This window comes from Triturus cristatus, chromosome 12, assembly GCF_964204655.1.
Source record: "Triturus cristatus chromosome 12, aTriCri1.1, whole genome shotgun sequence".
Lineage (NCBI taxonomy): Eukaryota > Metazoa > Chordata > Amphibia > Caudata > Salamandridae > Triturus > Triturus cristatus.
The window spans coordinates 71,321,474-71,345,178 of NC_140595.1; the positions used below are offsets into that span (position 1 = coordinate 71,321,474).

At 46.5% G+C, this 23,705-nt stretch overlaps 1 protein-coding gene across 1 annotated transcript in view; it reads right to left on the minus strand.

Annotated features, from left to right (window-relative positions):
- LOC146772545 (ceramide synthase 2-like) overlaps positions 1 to 23,705 on the minus strand; it is a 244,517-nt gene that overhangs the window by 41,380 nt on the left and 179,432 nt on the right. The window contains exon 6 of the mRNA XM_085638549.1: positions 3,151 to 3,201. Coding sequence (XP_085494675.1) covers positions 3,151 to 3,201 — 51 coding nt within the window. The remainder of the gene's footprint in view (positions 1 to 3,150; positions 3,202 to 23,705) is intronic.

Genomic DNA, 23,705 nt, shown 5'->3' on the forward strand with positions numbered 1-23,705 from the left:
TATATGGGTCTTATTACCTATGACCTCTGTGTGAGTGTTGGTCTTATTACATATGAGTCTTATCATCTGAAATCTCAATGTATACCTCAACTCATACCAGTATTATATTTGCAAGCCTTGCAAGCTCTGAGCAGAATGCAATCAAGGGCGTTAGCCAATGGCTGAAATGGGCCGACCCACTGGCCCATAACATAACAGACTAATAGATGATGAGAGATGGCTGAAAGTATATCACACATATAAACATAGCTGAATTTAGCTGATGTATTAATAAAATCAGCTGGACTTAGCTAATCCCAGACCTTAAACGAATAGCTACATCTGCCCAAACTTAGCCAGCATTGGATGCAAACACAAACTACTGGAACTGTGAGTTGCCTCAAAGTGGTTGTATCTTTATGCTGCCAGTGGTCATAGTGTGGAGTTACCCTATCAAAGATTTAGTACCAACCTACGCTTATGTGGACTCCACAATATTGACTACTGCAGTATCATCAATGTAAGCCGATGTGGGGTTACGGTTCATAAACCAACACTTCCCAATGTATACTGGTTTGTTGGAAGTTTATATGGTGGAGTGAATTTATGTGCAGGTTGATATTATTATCCTCAATATTAAGACCTACAACCATAGTCAGTAAACCTTTGGCCCTAAACTGCTTCTGTGTCAAAGTACTTTTTTTTTGTTGAAACATTTTTTATTAGTTTCCAAATCAACAACAACTGTTCATTACATCACGGGTTCCCTCGTGCCGCAAGAGCAGCCCCCCTCCCAATCCCAACTCGCCCCCCCCCTTCCCACCCCTATGTCAGTGCACCCCTGTCCCCCATTTCACCCTTGATGTGCCCCCCCGACCTTGGAGTTCAATTGCAGTTGCTCACCTCCTCTCTACGTAAGCAAATCGTCCCTCGTGGCCAGGCCTCTGGCATTTGTCTGGGGGCCGCCCTCATCCCCTTCCTAACTCAATCCCCAGGTCCCCTCGCCTCATGCCGATCCGAAGCGCTCCCTTCTTCCTCCACCTCAGACATCAGCCCCTGGAGCTCCATTACCAACGCTTCCCATGCCCTTGCCGTCGCTAACGCTTTCTCATCGTCACCCCTCAGGGCCATCTGCACCCGGAGCGTACCCTCCGCCCCCGCCCATCTCACTAGCGCTGCCCTCCACCGCACATAGCTAGGCCCCCCCCTGGATTTCCAGTGCAGGGTCAATTCTCTCTTAGCTAATATCAGCCCCAGATCATAGAACCTACTAGTGACCTTCGTGCGGCGGGTGTGGGGAAACCATAGCAACAAGCATGTCCCCATCTCTGGAGTGAGAGAGCGGTCTGTCACCTGGTTCAGGCAATCCACTACCTCAGCCCAATAATCGCCTAACTGTGGACAGGCCCAAAACATGTGGCGAAAATCTACCCCCTCTCCCCCACATCGAGGGCATGGAGATTGCGCTCCACCAAAGTATTGCAGGATCTTGGCCGGCGTCATATACGCCCTATGTAATGTGAAAAACTGAACGAGCTGGTATCGTGCGTTCCGAGTCCCCTTCCAGGCCCTCCGCACTAGCGTAGACCATGTGGTTTCCGGTATCGGTTTCCCGAGGTCCCTTTCCCACTTTTCTCGCAGGGCGGCCAGTGGTTGCAAACCCTCCATCGATAATCTGCGGTATAAGCATGTTATGGCTTTGGCCGTCCCTGCTGCCATTACGACATACTGACAACCCGCCGCGGTCGGGGGTTCCGACAGCCCCATGTTCCAATGCTTCTGAATGCTCGCCACCAAAGCCGCATGGAGCTGAAAGTCCCCCTGCGGGAGCCCATAGGCGTCCAGCAATTCCTGGAAAGACAATAACGCACCGTCCCGGTAAAGATCCCCTACCATCTGTACCCCTAGCTCCTCCCAAATCGCTAGCCCCGACCAATCTCCCCCATGCGGGAGCGCTGTACACATCCCAAGGGGGATTTCCGGAGCGTACGGGCGGACTATAGCTGCTCGCCTCTGGCACCTATTCCAGCACTGCCGGAGGGTTCGTTCCTCCAGGGTCAGCTGAGTCAGATCCAGTCGCTGCTGGAGAACAATGAAGGCCAGCACATGCCGTGGGATCAACCTGTCCCGCGGGCCCTCAGGGCCTCGATACTCCCGGGCCACCGCCTGTGTGAGCCACTGGAGCTGCGCCGCCAGATAGTACCATTCAAAGTCGGGGTCTGCCAGGCCCCCCTCCGCTCGTGGCCTCCGCAACGTGGCCAGCACCATCCGTCGCCGTCCCGACCCTCAAATGAACCACGTCGAAAGAGCCCGTAAGCGCGCAAAATATGACGCCGGGATCCATATAGGAAGTGTGCGGAAAAAATAAAGAAGGCGTGGCAGCGCCACCATTTTCAGCAACGCCACCCTCCCGGCACATGAGAGCGGGAGTGTACTCCAAAATCCCATACTACCCCGTAGTCCCCGAAGCGCCCTGCCGACATTCCCCTCCAACAAGTCTGCCTGGGTATGATAAATGTTAACCCCCAGGTAGCGCAAGCAGCTGCTCTCCCATCGGATATGTCCCGCCGTCCGCGGTGTCCCGCCGCCCCGCGACAATGGGAACAGACACGTCTTACCCCAATTGACCTTCGGCCGGACATGCGGCCGAACTCCTTCAACAGCGCGGTCGCGCCCCGTAACGCATCAGTCGCGTCCCTCAAAAACAACAGCAGGTCATCTGCATAGAGGGAGATGTAGTGGGCGTCCCCCCTCAGGGAGACTCCGGAATAAGCACCCCCCTGTTGGGCGTGAGCGGCCAGCGGTTCCACAGCCAGCGCAAACAACAAGGGGGAGAGGGAACAGCCCTGCCTCGTCCCCCTCCACACTTGGTAGGAAGCCGAGATATTAGTCCCCGTCTTCACCCGGGCCGTGGCCCCGCTATACAACAAGGCGGTCCAACGGACAAAGTCCTACCCGAAGCCGAATTCCCGCAACACGCGGTACAAATACGGCCACTCCACACTATCGAAGGCCTTTCTGTGTCAAAGTACTTGCTCAAGTTTTGAGTAATTGTTGAGAAAGGCTGTGGCCTGAGGGCAATCACTTCAAAGGCTCACGGAAAGAAGTAATATATAACATTTACTGTTGCTAGTTAAAGTTTGTGAAATATAAATTATCTATTCTGCTCACCTGATGTGGAAATCCCGTCCAAAACTCTTTTTGGTCCCAAAACCATGGTTTCTGTAGGAAAAGAAGCCAAACAAGTTTGAGTTGTGGATCAAATGAAAAATAGATTTAGTTAGGAAGCAATACTTTTTTGTATAAACAAGAAGGTGGTAAACATACTTTAGTGATGTACCCGTTTTATCCTAAAGAAATATAGGCATACATTAAGATTTTTGGTGAAACCTGCCAGACAATGAGGGAAGGCTTTAGAACACCTTGAGGTGTCCCCAAACATTCACGACAGTATAAGGTTAGCCTCTTTGAGGCTGAAAGAGAACATACTGGGTGAAAACAATGTGGGTAGTAAACTCATTAAGTGCTTGAGAAGGAAATAGAGGCCATGTTTCAGACATTTTGATGGCGCAATGGGCCTGTACGTTGAGATCAAAGAGAAACTTTGATTGTGGAAGTGTCTGGCTGCCTTGGCGTCAATGTATTAATCGAGTATCCTTTTGCAGGTATAAAAAACTGATTATCCCTTAGATCAGTGGTTCCCAAACTTTTCACTCCTGAGGACCCCCATTGAGTCACTACTGGAATCCGGGGACCCCTAACCAATTTGTATGATTTAAATCTCAAACATTAAAACTGTAATGTGAAGAAAAAAAACACGTGTGCACATCAAAGACTGACTTGAATTACTAAAGATTTTAGATTTTTATATTAAAAATATTAGCAAAAATTGAAAAATCCTAATGGGAAGGTATCTTGCGACTAACTTTTCATTGTTTGGTTTTATTTCGTCGCCCGAGGCTCCTGCTACTGCCAAGGCTGGGCTGGAAACCTAAAGCTGCGCTGGCAAATGTTGTCAGACCAGTCCCTGTACAGTACACAAGTGCAGCGAGTGAGCCTGACCACTACAAAGGGGGCTTTAGGGAGCTCTCCCCCAAGAAAATTTTGGGGAAAATGGTGCATTTTACAACAAATTTGTCATTATATATTAAATTGTATTGGCTTTTAAAGCATAGTAAACAATGACCTTACTATGCACCAGGATACAACAATCTTTTGTCAATCTTCAATGATTTACAATCTTCAATGATTCCCTCACTACTACCCTCCAACAGTACCTCTCATCTCTCCATAGCCCCAATGTCACATGTATTTAATTTATTTTATAGCACCTGTCATACCACTGTAGGGTGTAATAGCACTTTACATCACACACAAAGAGAGACCATGAATCGTATGTGTGTAAATCAGTGAACAGAAAATGTTACATAAGGCAAAGAGGACTACAAGGTGTAGGATTCACATGTCATCTATACTGGTAGGTATTTTTTAGGAGTGCTTGGTCTGGAGAAGCAGAAACTCAGGATTCATAATATAACACAGGGATTAGCATTGACTTTATTTATAAGGATTTATTTCTACCCAAACAAACCTTTTTAGCAGCATTGGGATAATGAAAGACTGGGAAAAAGCATAACTTACTAACTTGTACTGTGCAGTTTGCATGCAGCTCTTTGATGGCAGATCATAGCTCGCTGTCCTAGACTACGATTGGAACTTGTGAACTGTACAATAACAAAAGAATCTCTGTGGCAAAAGCAGGAACCCACTGAGCTATGCACAAAACAAAATAGACATTCTTTGTAGCAGGCATATTGACCACCAGCGCTTCCTAAGATGAGTCAAAGCTGCCACTGGACAAAACCTCCTTCTCTCTACAGCAGGTACATTAATCACCGGAGTTATCTTGACACTTTTATTGCTACCCAAAAACTGCTGATTATTCAAGGAACTTTGCAGTGCTTTTAAAACTGCTGCCTGGGGACCCCCTAGGAATGTGTCACAGACCCCTGGGGGTCCGCGGACCCCAGTTTGGGAACCACTGCCTTAGATTTTTTCAGCCACTTCACAGATTCTATGTTTGTGGTGCTTCACCCATATTTCCTGGTCGGCCTCAGCCATATAAACCTACACATAAGTATTTATAAAGTACCTTTTCGCACCTGCGGGGCCTCATGGTGCTATATGACTCACTTATTGTTACTCAACTAAAGGGTATTCAGTTTAAGGACCTAGGAAGATTTAAAACTTGAGTACACCAAACAGAATTTGAACCTGTGACCTTTGCAGGGAAGCGTTAGTGACTAAAGCCAACTACTCGATATCTTCTAAACCCTGTTAACAAAAATTGCATATATGCCCCTACAATGAAGAAGGCTTATACTGTTGCAGCTCTAAGCAGAGCTTATATTCACTTAACTCGACATGACGTCTACCATCCGGCCTCACCAACCCTAAGTGCAACATCTCTGAATTCTCCAATAGCCAGACATTTTATTGTGGTAGGTCCTTCGTAATGGATTGTTGTGCAATGGAAGTGATTTTACCTTAAGTGCATGCCATTTCAGAAGAGTAGAACTGAGATCAAGATGCCTCACTTCTCCTGCTAACACCAATATTGACTTGACATTTGTTTTACAACAAATGAAAACAAATCAATAAAAATAGGAATACAAACCGCCCCCCCCTCCCAACATGGTACTTTAGATGAAACGGTGCACTTGTGATTTTTTGAGTTGACGCTGTCAATATTAAATAATTTGGGCTGCTTGAATTAAAGATATAGCTCTGGTTCCAAGCGTCCCTATATTTCTTTCAAAGAGCCCAAAACAACAAAAAAGAATAATCATCACTCTCACCCAGGGCCCTGCACGGGAGCTTTGTTTTTAAATATTTACATTTCCTGCTCAGGAGATAATTTCTTATGAAAATTAAGGTTTGCTTACGCGGTTAGAATTTTATCAGTCTCACTGGGGCAGCTTATCTCCATCTTTAGAGATTTGAAGGCTGCTCTAGGCGTCTGAATTGTATTATCATTGATGTGGTTTTATACAGTGTGTGCCTACCCGAGAAGCAGGTTTCCTCATGCTAGGCTTATAAGTAAAAAAATAACACCGAAAAGGAAAATTTTAAGGAGGGAAAAGGTAAGTTTTGAGATGTTTGTGGAAAGCAAGAAAATCGTCTTGCTTGTGGATGGAGAATGTTTTACTGTTTAGGGCTAGTTAGGAAAGGTCACGGTCACCTAATCCTGATCAATGACTCTAGTCTTCTGGGTTACCAATTGGGGGAGCACAGCTGAGCGGGGAAGTTGGGAAGGCTGATGTGGGAGAATTCTTTCTTGAAGACAGTGAGGGCTAGTGCCATGAACGGCCTAGTGGCAAACACTACAAAGGAAAGGGGATAAAACAGAATATTTGGAAACAGGAAACCAATGAAGTTTGGCTAAGTGATGGAAAGTAGAGTAGTGAGTAAGTAATTTAAAAACTAGATGGACAGCAGTGTTTTGCAGGATTTGAAGTTGTAGATGTGGTTGTGCACAAGCCCAAGGAAGAGTGTTACCGTAGTCCAGGTGTGAGCAGTTCCCCGCTTGGACCAAGTTGGTTTTCCATAGGAGACAGATGAAAAATAAGCAGGGAGCAGAGGTTTTAGTAATGTAAGGCAAAAAAGAATGAGCAGTGACAAAGTGGATACCCAGATTGTGCACAATGGTGAGGAAGTAATAAGAGAGGAGCCAAGATTAGAAGGTCACTTATACAAGGACCTGAAAGACGAGAATCACCAACGATCAGAACCTCTGTTTTATCTGAGCTGAGCTTGAGCCAGTTAAGAGTCATCCATTCTTCAACAAGAGTAAAAAGTTGTTACTGCAATATCGAACGTTACCATCAAGTCGGAGTATATTCTGGGTGCAGTCTGCGTAGGTTGTATGCTTAAGACAAACAGTTTGAGGATGGAAGCCCCAGGAGGCATGGATGTTAAACAGAGTAGGGCTCAATGAATAGACCTACTTTCATCAGCAATGAAGAAGAAGAGATGAAGATGGACCGCCTGAGAATCATCACGGTGAGCCAGGAGAGTAGAAGGGAATGAGCGACTAACTCGAATGCAGCAAACCGTTCGAGGAGGATGAAAGTGGTTGTGTCACCCTGATCCGTTATCATGTGAAGGTCGTCTGCCACTGCAAGAAGGGCAGATTCCATACAATGAAGATCTTGAAACCCTGATTGCAAACAATCAAGATAAGAGTGGGTCTCAATAAAGAAATAGAGATGTAGATTGATGTTCTTTTCCACTATCTTGGATGTCGAGGGCAAGAGCGACAAAGGAGTGTAGTTGAAAAGGTACAGTAAGTTCAGCTGAAGTTTTCTTTCTTAGAAGAGTTACAACTGATGTAGGTTTCCAGGTGGAGGAAATAATAGCTGAGCTGATAGCGCAATTGCAAAGTTGAGTAAGTGTGGAGGGCAATGGTAGGGATAGTTCCAGGATAATAAACGAGGGCATGGATCACAAGGCGCACCAGATTGGATACTGAAAAGCAGAGCTGACCAGAAAGCAGAGGAAAGTGCGGAAGAGTGGGAATATAGGCCAGCAAGGTATGAGAAGAGGGAGAATGAGCAGAAGGGAGTACGTGTTGAATAAAATTAGATGCGATATTGGCTATTTTTTCATGGAAGGAGTCAGAGAGGGATTCACAGACACAAGGGGGAAGGCACAAAGGATAAGCTCTTGCAGAAATCAAGGAAAAAAAAAACTTCTGAACTTTTGAAAAAACTTTGCAAGTTGAATTCTGGCTGTTTCGATTCTGGTGCAGGAATACATGAAATGTGCCCTCTTCACAGCTTTTTTGTAACGTTTTAGGGAAGTGATGTAATGTAAACGGTCATCGGGAAAATGGTCATGATTCCAGCCCCGCTTTAAGACTTTGCAAAGGCATTTACCAGCAGTCAACTCAGGGGTGTATCAAGGAGCCAGAGGATGAGCTGAGTTTTAGAAAGCTTTCTTAATGGTTATGAACGAATCAAGGGTGGGGGAGATCCAAGAATTATGATTGCTAGCAAACTCAGTCGGGAGCTTCTGCAGTTACAAGCATCAGATTGCAGAGCCCCAGGCAGTCGAATGGTTTGCAGAGATGCCCAATGGCGTTAATTACAGACAGCAGCCAGAATGGACATGGACACGTTACTCTGGGGTAATCTTAAAGGAAATGAGGCAGTTATCAGTACCGTTAAACTGTTGGGAGGGGGTATGAGAGACTGAGATTACGGACAGAGGTAAAGATGTGATTGAAGAGGCATATGTGGGGAAGGACAACCATCTGGAACAGATGTTGAGCAGATGGAGGTGCTGAGATTAAAACTTTTCTCTAAACAAAGATTAAGGTCCCCTAGAAAAAACATTTGGAGGCAGCCACCACCAAGGTGGTTGTATGGGAACAACAGAGACGTCGGCAGAGTGCAACAGCGTGCGTCAAGGTGGGAGAGAAGTAGATGGAGAGCAGGCTAATTCTGGCACAGACTTGACAGCTTGTCAGAACCTCCTCCATGCCACTACCTGAGGTGGGCGGCTGAATGCTAGTGGTTGGCTTGTATTTACCACCAACGTCTGCAGCAACTACCTTCTCTTTAAGCTCTCAATCAAATATTTGTACATGAGGTACTAGAGAGAATCCGTGGAGGAGTTGCACCTTGTTGAAGAAGTAACAAGGCCTACACTCAGAAAAAGAAAATAACCCAATTCAGATGCAAGTAACTGTCAGGGTTTACCTTTTGGGAATTCAAATAAATGGTAATTCATTTGTGCCAGTAATTGTAGGTGGTTGCACAGGGACTCTGTTTTGGGAATCTAGGACTATTTTTCATCATTGGGCTTTGGCACAGAGCACAAGAGAGAATGAAAGGAAAACAAGGAAGGAGGACGAGGAAGAGAAAGAAGGGAAAACAGAGACAGTGGAAAAAGCAGGGATGACAAAGAACTGGTAAGGGGATAAAGGGAAAAAAAGTGTAAGGTGATGGAAGATGACAGCAGCAGGTGGAATGAAATCTATGCAGGCTTGATATTTTGTGAACCTGGCATTGGGCACCTCTTCTGGCATGCTCCTAACAAAAACTTTGTGCCTAAGCATGTATCTCTTTTTTCCTTTTCTTCCCTTTCTTTTTTAAAGGAAATTAAGGACTGAATATGTGTGCTTTGTACCACTGTCACAATGCTGCATATGGTATAGTGCTGCTGCAGCTTTTACTTTGGCATAATTGGCCCATCAAAAAGACCTGGATAACCAGCTCAGAAACATAAATGTTTCTAGCTTGGGGATACCGGAAAAGTAAAAGTTGCGAAACTCTTCTTCCCCCAAAACAGAGGCATTATGAAATACATTTAACTGAGAAACTATTGAAAATCGAGCGATTAAGTGGGCAGTTTATTGGTATTACAATTGTGGCTTATATTTGCATGTTGGATAATTTAATGTGGCTTGACAAAAAGAAGTTATATGATTAATGAGTTGGTGTCAACATTGTTCTAGCCAGCACATGGAAGGGATACTGTGTTTTGTTAGACAAGAAACCTTAATGTGCATTACAGCATGTCCATTTTTCTTAAATGTTTGCTTTTGGATAAGTTCCTGGAGGACATTTCCAGTGCAATTAAATCCTTTTGCTCGGGCTTCTGAAACATACCTTGTTGTGTCCATGTTCATTAAAGACCGGCCATTAGTAGCAGAGATATGCGTTTAATCTTTGTATTCATATTAATAAACCCTATTTTACCCACTTCCAGTTTTAAAGGCAACCATAAACAAATAATGCCAGCAGATGGTGAAAGTCTCAGGAGCATAAGAAGGGGTATCTGGGGGGCGTGGCCAACTGCCGTGGGAGATGGCTGCACAGTAGCGAAGCTCCGTTGCGCCACTCCTGATATATCCGTAAATTTCAGTTTTGCCCCGAGCAAAACCTCCTGAAAAACTGCCTGGTTGCTTCCCGCGAGGTGGTGTGTTACTCCACTGATCGTGGTCTTAAACTGCCAGAAGCTGCTGAAGATCCTGCACCGGACCCGGGCCGTGCTCGCTGTGACATGGGGTGCGGCCCGTAGGAGACGGGCTAAACGATTACGCAGCTCCGACGGCTGGGGTGCGGCACCCGCTTGTTGTCTCCTGGGGGGCCACCTTGCTACATCCATCGATCACCGCCGATCCGGTGAGTCCGCTGAAACTGCGTCCTCTGTGGGGTAGCGGCCGGGCAGGGGGTGAGCCCTGCAGCCCTTTCACAGCCAGAACACCGACGAGTAACGGCGGTGAAACAAATTGACCAGCGAGCGCCAACCGGTGTGAATAGGGGAGAAGTTACTCCACTACTGCTCGTTTTAAACAGGGCTACGACTCCAGGCGCCAAGCCTGCTACCGGCAGTTGCCCCGGCGGGGCCGGCTGAAGGCCGATAAGCGACAACAAATATACTGGGGTGACTGTACAGCGAGTGGGCCCCTTAACGGAGGCAGCCCTCATTGGCGCATTGAAGATACGGTTATCCTGGACATTGAGTGGTACCCGTCGGGTCCGTATTGACGCGAGTTCCTGGCTTCACCCACGGCCGGCAGGCACGGCCTGGCACCTAAAGCGTGACTGAATCTTCACTGCCACCATACCAGACCTACCAGGTACATAACGCGCAGCAGCGGGGCAGCGATGTTTCAAGTAGAGTGAGATCCTTCACACAGCATGGCAGAGGCCCCCCATGAACCCTAACCCTTAGTGAGACTTGCGCCATCAAGATAATTTGCCATACTGGCTCGGAGGCAAACGTATACTGTGGCCATTATCGTAATGAACTGTTCGTAACGAGCAAGAACTGCACTACGCCAGCCTCATCTCACCGGCCCATAGCCTCCATCCGAGTCGCATTGTACCTGCAAGGGACCGCCGTATTGGCCGCGTGGGAGACTGGGTCACAGCCGGCCCCTCCCCCCTCAACTTAGACTGAGTGCAGCCTAGAACACGCCATCCCTGGTGCCACCTGGCTGGTGAAACCTGACAGGCCGGATTGGGCTCGGTCCCATATGCAGGCGGCAGTAATTAGCCAGCTGGTCTCACCTTCTTCTCTGCTGAGCCCGGCGCACTGTTAATACCATAGCGAGCAGCCGTAACTCGCTCCAGACCAAATTGGAAAAATTTGCCTGGCAAACGGGGCAAGAAGAGGCGCAGACTACTCCTAAAACAAAAAAAATGGGGGACCCACCAGAACCCACGCTACAAGATATACTAGCAGCCATCACAACAGTGAGCACTTCCCTGGAGGACGGAATTGACACCATTGCGTCGGAAGTCTCCCTGATCAGGGCGGACATGGGAAAAACAGCCTAGCATCTCACTGCAGTGGAATCCATGATGGAAGGACCTAGCGGCAGACTCTGACCTTCTCATACGCCAAGTCACTGATCTTCAAGGTAGGCAGGACCTGTTAGAACGCCAGCTCGATGATTAGGAGAGCCATATGCGCCGCAACCACATCTGCTTACTAGGGCCTGAACGAGTGGAGGGGCAGGCGGCAGACTTATTTATAGAGGACCTGGTGCTGCAGCATCTCTAACCTAAGGGTTTATCTAAATATCGAGAGGACGCACAGAGTGCCAGGCGGCAGACCCAAACCAGGAGCACCACCCCAACCCCTTCTGGCACGAGTGTTTAACCGGGATGTCATATTGCACACAGCGAGAGCGGCCCTGCCTGTTACCATAGATAACAGTAAAGTTACTTTCTTCTGGACTTCACGCTCAGGGTGCAGAGACAGCACCGTAGTTTCCTGGAAGTGAAACGCACCTTGCGTGATCAAGAATTCAGATACGCTATGCTCTTCCCTGCAAAACTGCGTGTCGAATCCGAAGGAAGAACCTGGTTCTTCTCCAGCCCTGAGGACGCGTGGGACTGGCTTGAGGGCTGGTGCACAGTCGGGAAGCGTAATAACAAAGTTTGTCGTGGGACCGGACATCAAGATCGACCGGACTACCATCATGGGTCCCCGAGGGGAGGTGACACCGAACGAAAGCTTCACCGGAACAGCGTCAAACAGACTAGGAAAAGGATCCTGTGGCCTTGGTCTATGAGGTCAACCCTGTAGTGCCCTTGCAGACACCGGTCTATGCACATTTGAACTGCTCTGTGGTGGTAATTTATGATCGCCTGCTGCTGGTACCGGTGAATTCAGAGACGTAACTATACAACTAATGGGGGGTACTAGGAGCGTACTGTACATATAATGAGTCACGACTCGACTTTCTCTCCGGGTATACTAGTTTGGGTGAATGCTATTCACGAATCGTTGCCCCAGGGAGTGAGGTTGGTTCATGAAGTGAAAATATTAGCTAAACTGCTGGCCAACAGACTTATCCCCTATATTACTAGATTGGTGCACCCTGACTAATCCGGCTTTATGCCCTGGGTAAATACGGCCCTGAATTTAAGAAGATTACATCGGGTACTTGGGTAGACACAATACGATCAGGGAGGATGCAACCCTGTTATCATTGGATGCCATGATGGCATTCGACACAATCGAATGGGACTTTCTGTTCGCGGTACTGGTGAGGATGGGATTTGGACCCAACTTTATAAAATGGATCCAATTACTGTATGCCTGCCCAACCGCACAGGTAGTGGTAAATAGGCATACCTCCACACAATTTCAATCAGCAAGGGGAACCAGGCAGGGGGGCCCTCTTTCACCCTTGCTCTTCACCCTGGTGCTAGAGCCACTTGCGGTCTGGGTCAGGGGGGACCCACTGATCCGTGGACTGAAGTGGACGGAGAGCCATGAGGACGGCATTTCATTATATGCGGATGATATCCTTTTATATATGGCCTCACCATTGCAGTCCCTCCGCCGGGTTCTACACATATTCCACATATTCAGCACTCATTCAAGATACACCATTAACTGGACCAAATCTCAGCTCTATGTACTGTGGGGGGCACCACCATGCAACCCAAGAGGACAGGACATCCCAGTGGCATTGAGGGGCTTCCGATACCTAGGCATATACATTACACTTGATCCGGCCCTATTCTATGAGGCAAATCTGCTTGAACCCGTGGCATGTTTCCGTGCCGACACAAAACACTGGCGCTCCCTCCCCCTCACTCTCTTGGGACGTGCAGCCCTCTTTAAGATGCTAGCACTGCCGTGCTTCCTCTATGTGATGCAAAACTCCCCAGACAAGATCCCTGACACTTATTTTACGAACATCGAGGGTACCGTACGAGCGTTGTTATGGGACGGTCGAGCCCCTCGGATAGCCATGAAAAAATTAATGGCGGGGTGGTACGACGGGGGAATTGCACAACCTGACATTAGACTCTACTACCAAGCCTCTCATCTGGTCGCAATTAACAGATGGGCACATGGGGCCCACAAAGACCCGCATTTCCGCACAGATTGGTGGCTTATGGGGCAGGGGAATACAACAGGACACTGTACACAAACCCCCGGAAGTTAAACCTCCCGGGGCCCACTGCACGTACAGTAGACACATGGCACAGAGTGAACAGACAACTGGGCTGGCATAATAAATTTACACGGGCCACACCACTCTGGGAACCAGATCTCTTGGGACATCTTAGCACCTGTCCAGGGTTCGATAAATGGAACCTTATCGGCATCTCAACAGTGGGGGATATGTGGATCTCAGGGAGGTTAGCCACCTTCGCAGCTTGCACAAACCGAAACATTTCGATACCTACAAATTAGCCATGCAATCAAAGCAGTTTTGCCCAAGGATGACCCACTGCCGAGGCCTCCTCACTGGAAGACCGGCTTTTACTTGACCCTATGAACATAAAAGCTATATCCCTCACGTATAAAAAATTACTAAATAATCTCACGGACCCCTTGATACGCCTGAGGCACTATTGGGAGACGGACTTGGGCGATCTCGATGATGAAGATTGGCGAGATGCGCTGGCGTCCCCCAGGGAAGTGGCTATTCCCATGAGATTACGCTTGGTCCAATTGAAAATCCTCCATCGCGTATACTTAGATGCGGGGGTACTAGTCAAAATGGGTAGAAGGGTTGACCCTCTGTGCCTTAGACTATGTTATCAAAAGGGAACCTTTTTCCACATTATTTGGGATTGCCCAGCTGTGCAGACATACTGGGATGCAGTCACCAAACAAATGGAAAGGGCCGGAGGTAAGACCCTAAAGGCCTCCCCACAGCTCTGCTCATTAAACATCTGCGATGCCACTGACCTTACTCAAACGGAGAAAACATGGGCCTCGCTGGGATGGGCCATTGCCAAATGGAATATTGCACAGAACTGGGGGGTGGGGGTAATCCCTGCTGTGTGTGACTGGGCAGCTGATATGGATAGAGCAATGATAGCTGAAAAGGTTGTCTTCAAACACAGGGGATGCCCCAGAAAATGGGATCGCAAGTGGGGTGGGTGAAATAGATAGAGGTGACATGTGCCTGTCTCCGACAGTTGAATTGCGACGCGACCAACACAACATTGTGGACGTACCGGATATCAACAATGTGATTCCGCATGAGGATGGGTAATGTGATTGTCTATATGTCAACCAATATATGCCATATATAGGTGTATCGCGACCTTGGTGCAATGTTGCATCTAAATTGGTGGGCGTAGCTGGTATTGGCAATATGATTTTACATGGGGATGTGTAACGTGATTCCCGAATACAAATCAATTCAATGGCAAATATGTTTACTGTGACCCTGATATATTTCTGTATTGCTGCTTTATGTTTTTCTTTTGATCAATAAAAAGTTTGCACCAAAAAAAAAAGAAGGGGTACCAGTGCTCTAAAAGCATTACTGTTCTATACATTAGGAGATGCGTGCCGTGCCTATATTGATGACATCACATGTTGTACGACAAGATTAAATAAGTTACCATAATATAAGGCATAAAGTGGCTTAAATGGAATACCAACATAAAATAAGAAAACAATACATAGCATTTCATTACACAATATTATAAAATATGATAATATAGCACGGCATAAGATGAGATAAGCTGATATCTGCATTACCTTTAAGCAATTGAAAAGATTGAACTTGCTCAGTGGTACTTATGTTATCAACCTTAGAAGGATGAAAGCGTAAATGAGCAATGTCAGGACTTAAACCTATTCCCACATGTCATTCAACAGGTACTTAGCTCTCTGAGCCATATGACGGTCCTATGAAGGCTTAGAAACAAGGTTCCCCTGTTGGAGGGTTTACTGCCAGAATGCATTAGGGTGTGTTACTCATGAAACTTGACGCGTGGTGCGCGTGGTGTCCTGCATGCCATTCAGAAGGATGCAGGATCCTTGTCTGCACAATGGAGAGACCATGTGACTTGTGATTTTTTGGGCAATCACTGAAGCATGTGCTCATTCCAGAGACTCTTTTTTCATCAGATTTATTTATTTTCTGCTTCACCACTAGCAGCCTGAAGCCTACTTCCGGAAGCTTTTAGGCCGGCGTCTGTTAGACCTCATGCACAATTAACACTCTGATTCCTGACTGTAGAGCCTGTCACAAGAGTTTTTTTTAAATTTAATCGACTTATTTTTAGAATCTGTATATTGTCTCCAGTGTTTAACTCTCTAAGGTTTCCCAGGTGTGGGGTCGCTTGCTTATCTAATTCCTGCTTATTGTGTTTTCCAAGTATAAACACCCCCATTAATAGAAGGGAAACACCCACCGCGGGAAGGCGCCGTGTATTGTACTGTACCGTGTGGTAATTGAATTTATCCCGCCCCTACTATCCCTGACGAGGTGATGAAGTGCTTTCCTACAAGTAGTACACCACTCTGGAACCCTGGTTAGTAGTTAATCCAATAGTTATTGATTATTGTTGGTTACTGGCATTAGTCTTCTGGTCCGAAGGACAACATTTCATTCATTTAATCTTTTGCTTTTTGTGGTAGATTAAATTAATAGGATTTAAGCGTGATCACTAATTGGGACTGGGTGAGTTCATGCAAGCGGTTTTTGGGAGGAGTAGACAGGCTCGAGAGTAGGAATTGTTTAATTGCATGGCTACGATTGGACAGATAAGCCTGATAATGCTTCAGGGGTGCCACAAGTTTCAGTTCCAAGCCCTTGTTCACATCTGTGGCTGTGCACAAAGACATCAGAGAGCTTGAGGGGATTTCAATCCCTTCGGGCTCCCTGAAGCCTTTATTTTATATGTTAGAACATTCTGCCCTCTAGTGGCAGAATGTTCTAATAGTCTTAGAGCCCTTCATAGCTGGGCTATACCGGTTATTAAAGTCCCGCTCCCTTGGTAAAGGCCCTCGCCTTCGGCTCGGGCATTTAACCCTGGAGCGGGCCTTTAATAGCCGGTATAGACCATATGGCAGTCCAAGGAAGAGAGTTATTGTAGTCCAAGTGTGAGTAGATGACTGCTTGGACCAAGTTGGTTTTCCATAGGAGACAGATGAAGAAGAAGCAGGGAGCAGAGGTTTTAGGAATATAAGACAAAAAAGAATGAGAAGCGACACAGTGGTGAGGAAGTAAAAAGAGAAGAGTCAAGATTAGAAGGTCACTTAGACAAGCACCTGAAAGAGGAGAATCGCCAACGATCAGAACCTCCGTTTTATCGGAGCTGAGCTTGAGCCAGTTAAGAGTCATCCATTCTTCAAGAAGAGTAAAAAGTTGTTACTGCAATATCGAACGTTACCATCAAGTTGGAGTATGTTCTGGGTGCCGTCTGCGTAGGATGTAAGCTCAAGACCAACAGTTTGAGGATTGAAGGTCAAGGAGGCAAGGATGTTGAACAGAGCGGGGCTCAGTGAATTGCCTCACTTTAATCAGCAACAGGGTTTACTGTTAAAGAAGAAGAGATGAAGATGGACAGCCAGGATGGAAGATGGACAGATGGACAGCCTGAGCATCATCACTCAGAACGGAGGCAGGCGGACAGGGTGAGCCAGGACAGTAGAAGAGAACGAGGGACCAAGTCGAATGCAGCAAACAGTTCGAGGAGGATGAAAGTAGTTGTGACACCCTGATCCTTTACGTGAAGGCCGTCGGTCACTGAAAGAAGAGCAGATTCCATACAATGAAGATCTTGAAACCCTGATTGCGAGGAATCAAGATGAGAGTGGGACTCAATGAAAGAATAGAGATGTAGATGGATGTTCTTTTCCACTATCTTGGATGCAGGGGGCAAGAGCGACAAAGGTGTGTAGTTGAAAAGTACAGTAAGTTCAGCTGAAGTTTTCTTTCCTAGAAGAGTTACAACTGGTGTTGGTTTCCAGATGGAGGAAACAATAGCTGAGCTGATAGCGCAATTGCAAAGTTGAGTATGTGAGGAGGGCAATGGTAGGGATAGTTCCAGGACGATAAATGAGGGCATGGATCACGAGGAGCACCAGACTGGATACTGAAAAGCAGAGCTGACCAGAAAGCAGAAGAAAGTGGGGAGGAGTGGGAATATAGGACAGCAAGGTATGAGAAGAGGGAGAATGAGCAGACGGGAGTAAGCATTGGATAAAATCGGATGCGATATTGGTAATTTTTTTCATGGAAGGAGTCAGAGGGGGATTCACAGACACGAGGGGAATGCAGAAAGGATAAGGAAGCTCTTGCAGTGAGGGAGGAAAAACTTTGAACTTTTGAAAAAACTTTACAAGTTGAATTCTGGCTGTTTCGATTCTGGTGCAGTAATACATGGATGTGCCCTCTTCAGGACTTTCTTGTAACATCTTAGGGAAGTGATGAAATGTAAATGGTCATCAGAAAAATGGTCTTGATTCCAGCCCTGCTTTAAGACTTTGCAAAGGCATTTAGCAGCAGTCAACTCAGTGCTGTACCAAGGAGCCATGGGACGAGCCAAGGTTTAGAAATCTTTAATGCTTATGAACGAATCAAGGGTGGGGGAAAAAGCAAGAATGATAAAAGCTAGCAAACTCAGTCGGGAGCTTCTGCGGATACAAGCATCAGATTGCAGAGCCTCAGGCAGTCGAATGGTTTGCAGAGATGCCCAATGGCGTGAAGCAGCCAGAACGGGCATGGACACAGTTACTCTGGGGTAATCTTAAAGGAAATGAGGCAGTAATCAGTATTGGTAGGCTGCCGGGAGGGGGTATGGGAGACTGTGAGCTCACGGACAGAGGTAAAGATGTGATTGAAGAGGCGCATGTGGGAAGGACAACCATCTGGAACAGATGTTGAGCGGATGGAGGCGCTGATATTAGAAGGATTCTCTAAACAAAGAAAGAAACATTTGGAGACAGCCATCACCAACGGGGCAGATGGTTGTATGGAAACTACGGGGACTTCAGCAGAGTGCAACAGTGTGGGTCAAAGTGGGAGAGAAGGAGATGGAGAGAGCTTGCTAATTCCGGCACAGACTTCACAGCTTGTCACAGCCTCCGACATGCCACTAAATGGGGTGGTAAAAGCAAAAAGAACAATTGAAGGACAGAATGCAGAACAATGTCATACATTCACCCCACTACATGGGGTGGTGGCAGAATGCTAGAGGGTGGCTTTATTTACCACCACCGTCTGCTGTAACTACCTTCTCTTTAGGCTCTCAAATATTTGTAGAAATGGTCCTAGAGAGACTCAGTGGAGCGGTTTGCTTTATCTGAGTTCACCTTTTGAAGTTAAAAGGCCTAAACTCAGAAAAAGAAAATAACCCAATTCAGATGCAAGTAACTGTCAGGGTTTATTTTTGGGGAATCCAAATAAATGGTGCTCAATTTGTGCCAGTAATTGTAGGTGGTGTGCACAGGGTCACTGTTTTGGGAACCCAGGCCTATTTTGCATCATCAGGCTTTGGCACAGATCACAAGAGAGAATGAAAGGAAAACAAGAAAGGAGGAACAGAAAGAAGGGAAATCGGAGACAATGGAGAAAGCAGGGTTGACAAAGAACTTGCAAGGGGAATAAAGGGACAAGAAGTGTAAGGTGATGGAAGACGAAGGCAGCAGGTGGAATGAAGTCTATGCAGGCTTGATATTTGGTGAACCTGGAATTGGGCACCTCTTCTGGCATGCTCCTAACAAAAACTGTTGCCCCAGCACGCATCTTTTTTCCCTTTCTTTTTTAAGGAAATTAACGACTTAATACGTGTGCTTTGTACCAATGTCAAAATGATGCATATAGTATAGTGCAGCTTTTCCTTTGGAAGAACTGCCCCATCAAAAAGACCTGAATAACTTGCTCAGAAATATAAATGTTTGTAGCTTGGGGATACCGGAAAAGTGAGAGTTGCCAAACTTTTCTTCCCTGGAAAAAACATATAACTGAGAAACTATTGAAGATGGAAGAAAATCTAAGAAACGAAGTGAGAGGCGATGAAGTGGACAGTTTATTGGCATTACAATTGTGACTTATACTTATGTGTATTAAATAATTTAGTGTGACTTGACGAAAAGAAACCATATGATTACTGACTTGGTGTCAACACTGTTTTAGCTAGCACATGGAAGGGATGCTGTGTTTTGTTAGACAGGAAACTTTAATATGCATTACATCATGTCCATGTTTCTTAACTGTTTGCTTTTGGACAAGTTCCTGGAGAACATTTTTTGTGCAATTAAATCCATTAACTTGGGTTCTAAATTATACCTTGTGTGTCCATGTTCATTAAAGACAGGCCATTAGTAGCAGAGATATGCCTTAACTCTCTGTATTAATATTAATAAATCCTTTTTTACCCACTGCCAGTTTCAAAAATAACCATAAACAACTAAATGGCAGCAGATGGTGTAAGTCTCAGAAGCATAACAAGGGGTACAGGGCTCTAAAAGCCTTTCTGTTCTATACATTTTGAGATGCGTGCCAGGCCTATATTGATGACATAACATGTTGTATAACAAGATTAAATAAGTTAGCATAATATAAGGCATAAAGTGGCTTAAATGGCATACCAACATAAAATAAGAAAATGATATATGGCATTTCATAACTCAATAATATAAAATATGATAATATAGCATGGCATAAGATGAGATAAGTTGAAATATGCATCACCTTTAGGCAATTGAAAAGATTTAACTGGCTCAGTGGTACTTATGTTATCAAACTTAGAAGGATGAAAGCGTAAATGAGCACTGTCAGGACTTAAACCTGTGTCCCACTGTCATTAAACAGGTACTTAGCTCTCCGAGCCACAAGACGGGTCTATGAAGGCTTAGAAACCAGGTACCCTCATGGAGGGTTTAACGACAGAATATATTAGGGTGTGTTACTTGTTGATACTTGACTCGTGGTGCGCATGGTGTCCTGCATGCCATGCAGAAGGATGCAGGATCCTTGTTTGCTCAATGGAAAGGCCATGTGACTTGTGATCACTTTGGTAATCACTGAAGCATGTGTTCATTTCACAGACTCTTTTTTCACCCCATTTATTTATTTTCTGCTACACCATCAGCAGCCTGAAGTCTACATCCGGAAGCTTTTAGGTCGGCGTCTGTTAGACCTCATGCACTATTAACACTCTGGTTCCTGACTGTAAAGAGCCTGTCACTAGAGGTTGTTTTTTTAAATTGCCTTTTTTTAGAATCTGTATATTGTCTCCAGTGTTTGACTCTCTAAGATTTCCCAGTTATGGGTTCACTTGATTGTCTAATTCTAATTCTAATTTCTAATTTAAAACATTTATAAAGCGCAGCGTACACCGAACGGTTTCTTGGCGCTAGTGGAGGGTATTGGCAACAGAGGCAAAGTAGGAGCCTATGGGAGAGCAAGGGGGGGAGGTTAAACAGGGAAGGCCTGTTCAAACAGAAACGTTTTTAGTTCCTTGCGGAAGGGCACATAATGGGTAGCCGCCCGAAGATGGTCAGGGAGGGAGTTCCAGAGAGTGGGGGCCAAGGTAGAGAAGTTGGTCCCTCCCCACTTTTTACGTCTGAAGCGTGGGATTTGAAGGAGGGACTTGGAAGAAGAGCGAAGCTCTCTGGTGGGAACGTATTCTTTTATTAATGAAGAAATAAAGGCGGGGGCAGTGCCTTGGCGGGCCTGGAAAACCGTACATGCGGTTTTAAAAAGGGAGCATTCCTTGACAGGGAGCCAATGGAACTCCCTGAGAAGGGGTGTGGAGTGGTGGTAACGTGGGAGACCAAAGACCAACCGAGCAGCCTGGTTTTGGACCATCTGGAGCCTCCTCAGGCTGTATGCTGATATGCCGTTGTAAAGGGCATTGGCGTAGTCCAGCCGGGATATTACCAATGCGGCCATGATCATTTTGAGTGCCTGGGGGAAAAAGAAGCGAGAGACAGTGCGGATAGTTCGGAGGGTGAGGAAGCAGGAAGAGACTACAGAGCTGACTTGAGAGTGGAGGGTGAGCTGATTGTTCATTTTGACCCCCAATGTTTTGACCGTGGTAGAAGGAATGGGGGCGGGACCAAGAGAGGAGGGCCAGAAGAGAGAATTCCAGGGACTGGAAGAACCCCCGGTGAGAACCAACTCGGTTTTATCCGGGTTCAACTTGAGATGGTTGTGGTTCATCCAGTCCCTGATGAATGTCATGGTGGACTGGAAGCTAGAGACAGAGAAGGAAGAAGAGGATAAGTCAAAGATGAGCTGGAGGTCATCCGCGTAATTGTACACGGTAACCTCCAGCTGCTGGAGAGCGAAGATGAGGGAAGAGATATAGAGATTGAATAGTAAGGGAGACAGAGAGGAACCCTGGGGAACACCACAAGTGACGGGAAGTGGGGTGGTAGTGAAGTCTCCCAGCCGGACCGCCTGGGTACGGTCCCTCAGGAAGGAGGAAAGCCACACCAGGGCTGATCCCTCAATTCCAGCCGCCTTGACACGGGACAGTAAGATGGTGTGGTCCACCGTGTCAAATGCGGCGGAGAGATCGAGGAGTACCAGCGCCTGGTGTTTGTTATGATCCATACCCTTCTTGAGGTTGTCAAGGACTGATACCACGACTGATTCAGTCGAGTGCCTGGGTCGGAAGCCAGCCTGGCGGGAGGCCAGTCCCCCATTGGCCTCTACGTGGGCGCTGAATACCGCGGTGACATGGCGCTCCAGCACCTTGCCCAGATAGGGCAGCAGGGAAATGGGGCGATAATTGGCTGAGATGGACGGGTCAGCGCCAGGCTTCTTTAAGATGGGCACTATGGTAGCTGATTTGAGCGCGGGGGTCACTACTCCCTGCGCTAGTGAACTATTGAGGAAAATGATGGGGGGTTCAGGGCAGGAGGAGTAAATTTGTTGCAGGATTCGCGCCGGACAGATGTCTGCCGGGGAACCAGACTTAACTTTGGGGAGAATCTCCAGAAATACCTCCTCAGTGAGGGGAGGGATGGAAGTAAGATGATTTTGGACAGTAGTTCCTGCTTATTGGGTTGTCCAAGTATAAACACCCCCATTAATAGAAAGGAAACACGGCGGAAAGATGGCATATATTGTCTTGTATTGTATTGTATTGTAATTGGATTTATCCCGCCCCTACTATCCCTGACGAGGTGATGAAGTCTTTTCAACAAGTAGTACACCACTCTGGAACCCAGGTTAGTATTTAATCCAATAGTTATTGATTATTGTTGGTTACTGGCATTAGTCTTGTGGTCCGAAGGACACCATTCCATTCATTTAGTCTTTTCTTTTTTGTGGTAGATTAGATTAATAGGAGTTAAGAGCGATCACTACTTGGGACTGTGTGAGTTAATGCAAGCTGTTGTTGGGATGAGTAGACAGGCTCAAGAGTAGGAATTGTTAAGTTGCATGGCTACGATTGGACAGATAAAGCTAGCTGATAATGCGTCAGGGGTGCCACAAGGTTCAGTTCCAAGCCCTATTAGAACATTGGAATGTGGAGCACTCCATTGAAGACAATGGAGTGCTCCCTGCTTCTACGGGCCGGTAAAGGCCCGCAGAGCAACATTCCAATTTTTTTACAAAGGCCTCTCGGTGCTCGAGGGGATTTAAATCCCCTCGAGCTTCGAGAAGCCTTTGTTTTTATTTGTTAGAACATTCTGCCCTCTAGTGGCAGAATGTTCTAATAGCCTTATAGCCCTTCGTAGCAGGGCTAAACCGGCTATTAAAGTCCCGTCCCTTGTTAAAGTCTCTCGCCGAACACGGGAGAAGGCCTTTAATAGCCGGTATAGCCCGCTACAGCGGGTTACAAGGCTATATTAGAACATTGGAATGTTGAGCGTTGCATTGAAGAGAATTGAGTTCTCCGGGCTTATAATGGCTGGTAGAAGCCCAGAGCATCAACATTCCAATATTTAACAAAAGCCTCATGGAGCTCGATGGGATTTCAACCCCCTCTGGTTCTGTGAGGCCTTTTATTTACAAATGAGAGCATTCTGCCCTCTAGGGGCAGAATGTTCTAATAGCTTTAGAGCCCTTCGTAGCTGGCTCTACCGGCCAATAAAGGCCCACTCCCTTGTTAAAGGCCCGAGCCGACTGCTGAAGTGGGCCTTTAATGGCCGCAGCAGGCTCTAGGGCTATTGTCTTTTCAATTTATATGTGTAACCCCCATCCCCCCCCCCCCCCCCCGAGTCATCTGGTCAAATTGTTCGCCATTTCTTTGTTTACAGATGCTGATGCCAACCAATTACTAGTCAGAGTAGAGGGGGGACTCATAGAACAATGTCTCCAACCTTACAAACTGTCAACAAGAAGTCGATAGCGGGATAGACACAAATTCTCTCACTCTCTATGGAAATAAAAAAGGGATTGTTTCTGGTTATAACACAGAGCGGTCAGCTGATTTGTGGCTGGAAAAGTTAGGAGCGTTGCAGATTCCAGCACCTTTTGC